This window comes from Labrus mixtus, unplaced genomic scaffold, assembly GCF_963584025.1.
Source record: "Labrus mixtus unplaced genomic scaffold, fLabMix1.1 SCAFFOLD_57, whole genome shotgun sequence".
Lineage (NCBI taxonomy): Eukaryota > Metazoa > Chordata > Actinopteri > Labriformes > Labridae > Labrus > Labrus mixtus.
The window spans coordinates 96,336-101,335 of NW_026870208.1; the positions used below are offsets into that span (position 1 = coordinate 96,336).

Here is a 5,000-nt window from a genome sequence, read left to right on the forward strand (position 1 = left end):
TTGTGTTTGGACACAATATTTCTGTGACTCAAAATAAAACCAGAATAAATTCAGGCAGCGAAAGACTTTTAACTTCTTGATTGATTAGAGCCGTGATGTTTAAATGTATAAAACATTCCAGCTCCTTGATGTTGTGTGTTTGATTCAGAGTGATGTGGAATGCTCCTTTAACAGGTCAGAGTTTGTCGTCTCTGCTGTCGGTATTTATCTGATCTGTGTTTGTGTCTCTCAGCTTGTGCAGCGGAGCCGTCGTGCCACCATGTGGCGCTGTTCAACAGACAGACTGAGTGTGAACTGTACAGCACGCACACACTCAACACACACTGCAACACCTCTCAGCAGGTAAAGACAGATCAGCAGCTTTGGTAACAATGTTTGCTCTGTTGTTTAAATCCGGTTTGAAGCCGGTGAAAACTTTAGGTGTGAAGGCTACTACATCTCCCAGAATGCATTTCACTAACAAAACATCCTTTCTCAGAGCTCGACAGCTCTCTACAATGTTTTGAATTTAAACTGCAGTACCCTTTTAACCACTAGGGGTTCATTTATTCATTTACTTTTTTTTTTTTTCAGACCAGTGGGTTTCTGGGTAATCCTCAGGCCGAGCTCTTTGATTGGCTAAGCTGCTCTTTGAGAGTCAGGGACGGAGCTTCAGATCTAGTGGTCATCAGGAAGAAAGGTACTGTGACCACGGCGATAAGATGACTGGCATGAACAAAACAACAAACTTTACTTTAACAGCTGAGTGTTTAGTCCGTCAGGTGTGTTCAGGTGTGTGTACCTGTGTGTGTCTAAAGGGGCGGAGTTTTCCTCAAGGCAGCAGCAGCAGAGTTTTGTGAGGATGACGATGAAGAAGGCGGTCTCAGGTGTGTTCAGGACTCAGGTGTTCTCTGCATCACGGACCTCTCTGTCCGACGCTCATCGTTTCTGTCAGGACGGCTGCAGCCGCGACGCCTGCTGCGACGGGTTCATCCTCAACCAGAACGTCCTGAACGGAGGTACGTTACCATGGCGACACACCTCACCTGAGTGAACGAATGAATGAATGAAATGAGACTATTCAATTTAAATTTACAAATTTACTTAAGTCCTTTTTTTATGATTCTATGAATGAGAACATTTAATAAATGTGTTAAAAACAGACTCAACATCAAGTTAACAAAAAAATGCGGCGTTAGCAGCAGCCGGTGGTCGCGAGGAAAAAAGTTGCAGCACCTTTTGTGCGTTTGCGTGGAGCGCTTCATGTTGAAGATCATTCAACTCTTCAGAAAGGCGCCGTCGCTTTTTTTAACCATTCAAGATGTCGCCCTTGAGCTCCAGCAAGAAACCAAAACAAACTGCTGTTAGGCCACGCCTCCTCCATACTGAAGCCTCCAGAGACACACCTCCAACCCCCCCTCCACTCACGATCACATGACGGAGTTATCAATTAAAACGCATCATAATTAAATACCAAGTGGCAGACAAACTGTCCTCTGCTCGAGCTGCAATCACATTGTTGTGTTAGCATGCTAATGTTAGCGCTCTTTAGTTAGCTCGTAGCTTCTATAGCTGTGTCCTGCATTCTTGTGTTAGCATGCTAATGTTAGCGCTCTTTAGTTAGCTCGTAGCTTCACATTGTTGTGTTAGCATGCTAATGTTAGCGCTCTTCAGTTAGCTTGTAGCTTCACATTGTTGTGTTAGCATGCTAATGTTAGCTCTCTTCAGTTAGCTCGTAGCTTCACATTGTTGTGTTAGCATGCTAATGTTAGCGCTCTTCAGTTAGCTCGTAGCTTCACATTGTTGTGTTAGCATGCTAATGTTAGCTCTCTTCAGTTAGCTCGTAGCTTCACATTGTTGTGTTAGCATGCTAATGTTAGCGCTCTTTAGTTAGCTCGTAGCTTCACATTGTTGTGTTAGCATGCTAATGTTAGCGCTCTTTAGTTAGCTCGTAGCTTCACATTTCATGTAAACTGACACAGAATGAGCGTGATCTAAAAACTCTTACTAACATCCAAATAATCAGTGAGTATGTTCTTCTTCTTCTCTCTAGTTCTTGACTAAAACAGCTTTTATACACAAGGGGAGGAGCCGGCCGTCCCGTCCATGTAAACACGGCTCTGACAACAACACAGCCAGCGGGACTCGAGCTTCTCCCTCATTGTAGACAGTCATGACTCAGAGACACATTTACACAGGACAGACTTTATGATTTATTTATGTGGAACATGTTGAACATTCTTTAAATCAGCATTCTATATTTAACTTCTTCATTCTGTCCCGCCTCCTTCAGGTTCTCTGCTCTGTGGTTGGCTGAGAGCTCCGTCAGTCTTGATGTGCGAGGACCAGGACTGGGATGTGATTGGACAGGGGAAAGCCAGCCGTATCTGTGGGGCGGGGCTTACATACAACGAGCAGCAGAGGAGCTTCGTGTTCGACCTGGGAGGACAGAAGTTCACCATCAGTAAGAGACGGAAACACAAACTAAATCAAATCAAACCGAGAGATGATCTTAACTCTTCTGTTTGTTGTTCCAGCTGATTCCGCTCTGCCCGCCGACAGCAAGAACGAGAAGGACTACCAGGCCTCCATCATCAACTTCCAGGCCATCTACCTGAACACAGGTACCACGAGACCGGCCTTTGTAGTCTCACAGACGTAGAGATGTAGGACTCCAAATCAAAACTTTTTGAAGGTCTCAACCTGGAATTTAAAGCAGTTTGACTCGGTCTTGTCTCGGTCACAGACTGGGCGGACTCTGGATTTTAACACAAGATGATGATTATTCACTTATATTTATGGTGTTGTCTTGTCTCAATCTCGTCCTGGTCTTGGTCATGGTCTTGACTCAGTCTCGCCCTGTCTTGGTCTTGGTCTTGGTCTTGGTCTTGGTCTTGACTCGGTCTCACCCTGTCTTGGTCTTGGTCTTGGTCTTGACTCGGTCTCGGATCCAGTATCACCAGTGAATCCAGCAGGAGGAAGGACCCAAATCTTTTAGGTTTTAAATCCACCACACCTCAGACAGCAGAGAGTAAACACGTTGACTCTGTTTGTTTGTTTGTTTGTTTGTTTGTTTGCAGATCCAGCTCCTGGTTCTTCTTCGTGTGCAGTGGCAGCAGAGCTCGCTCCTCCTCTGGACGGTTCGTTTCTGTCACATCAGCAGATCAGACGGTTTAGTTTGAATATTTATGAATAACTTCATCGTTCTTCGTATTTTGTATTTTTGTGCGATCAGTTTCAGTTCAGCAGAAGTTCGAGTCTCTGTCCGAGGACGACGTTCTCGTGGATCCTCTGATGAAACTCCCCACGCTCTCCTTCTGGCTCAACGAGAACAACTTCGACTCCCAGCAGGCACTGCTGTGGTGTCTGACCCGTGCGTCCCATTGCTCTGATAGAGATATTTCATGATGTTTGTTTATGAATGAAAGCGACTGAAGGTGTGTGTGTTGTGTTCCAGGCTGTGACTCTGAGCAGCTGTGCTCCCTCGCTGACCTCACACCCTCACCTGGATTCTTCAGGTGCTCCTTGTTACCTGACAGCCGAGAGTGTGTAGCAGATGACAAACCTCTGAGACGCCCCTGTCGCCCCCTGCTGGACAGAACGCCTAACAACACCTACAGCAAGAAGGGTAAGCAGAGACACAGCTGACACCGAGCTCGTTGATACTTCTCAGTCTAAAATCTGTGCTCCTGTTACTTGCTGTTACTCGCTTCATGTTACTCGCTGTTACTCGCTGTTACTTGCTTCATGTTACTCGCTGTTACTTGCTTCATGTTACTCGCTGTTACTCGCTGTTACTTGCTTCATGTTACTCGCTGTTACTTGCTTCATGTTACTCGCTGTTACTCGCTGTTACTCGCTTCAAGTTACTCACTGTTACTCGCTTCATGTTACTCGCTGTTACTCGCTTCAAGTTACTCACTGTTACTTGCTTCATGTTACTCACTGCTACTCACTGTTACTTGCTTCATGATACTCGCTGTTACTCGCTTCATGTTACTCACTGTTACTCACTGTTACTTGCTTCATGATACTCGCTGTTACTCGCTTCATGTTACTCGCTGTTACTTGCTTCATGATACTCGCTGTTACTCGCTTCATGTTACTCGCTGTTACTCGCAGTTACTTGCTTCATGATACTCGCTGTTACTCGCTTCATGTTACTCGCTGTTACTTGCTTCATGTTACTCACTGTTACTCGCTTCATGTTAGTCGCTGTTACTCGCTGTTACTCACTGATACTCGCTTCATGTTAGTCGCTGTTACTCACTGTTACTCGCTGTTACTCGCTTCATGTTACTCGCTGTTACTCGCTTCCTGTTAGTCGCTGTTACTCGCTTCCTGTTAGTCGCTGTTACTCGCTTCATGTTAGTCGCTGTTACTCGCTTCATGTTAGTCGCTGTTACTCGCTTCATGTTACTCGCTGTTACTCGCTTCATGTTACTCGCTGTTACTCGCTTCCTGTTACTCGCTGTTACTCGCTTCATGTTAGTCGCTGTTACTCACTGTTACTCACTGTTACTCGCTTCATGTTAGTCGCTGTTACTCGCTTCATGTTAGTCGCTGTTACTCGCTTCATGTTAGTCGCTGTTACTCGCTTCATGTTACTCGCTGTTACTCGCTTCATGTTACTCGCTGTTACTCGCTTCATGTTAGTCGCTGTTACTCGCTTCATGTTAGTCGCTGTTACTCACTGTTACTCACTGTTACTCGCTTCATGTTAGTCGCTGTTACTCGCTTCATGTTACTCACTGTTACTCGCTTCATGTTAGTCGCTGTTACTCACTGTTACTCACTGTTACTCGCTTCATGTTACTCACTGTTACTCGCTTCATGTTACTCGCTGTTACTCGCTGTTACTCGCTTCAAGTTACTCGCGGCATGTTACTCACTGTTACTCGCTTCATGTTGGTCGCTGTTACTCACTGTTACTTGCTTCATGTTACTCACTGTTACTCGCTTCATGTTACTCACTGTTACTCGCTTCATGTTACTCACTGTTACTCGCTTCATGTTACTCA

The 5,000-nt window shown here is 45.4% G+C and overlaps 1 protein-coding gene across 1 annotated transcript in view; it reads left to right on the forward strand.

Annotated features, from left to right (window-relative positions):
- tg (thyroglobulin) overlaps positions 1-5,000 on the forward strand; it is a 37,485-nt gene that overhangs the window by 18,773 nt on the left and 13,712 nt on the right. Inside the window, 8 exon segments of the mRNA XM_061033925.1 lie at positions 233-342; positions 574-679; positions 798-998; positions 2,273-2,443; positions 2,517-2,603; positions 3,060-3,119; positions 3,215-3,352; positions 3,437-3,607. Coding sequence (XP_060889908.1) covers positions 233-342; positions 574-679; positions 798-998; positions 2,273-2,443; positions 2,517-2,603; positions 3,060-3,119; positions 3,215-3,352; positions 3,437-3,607 — 1,044 coding nt within the window.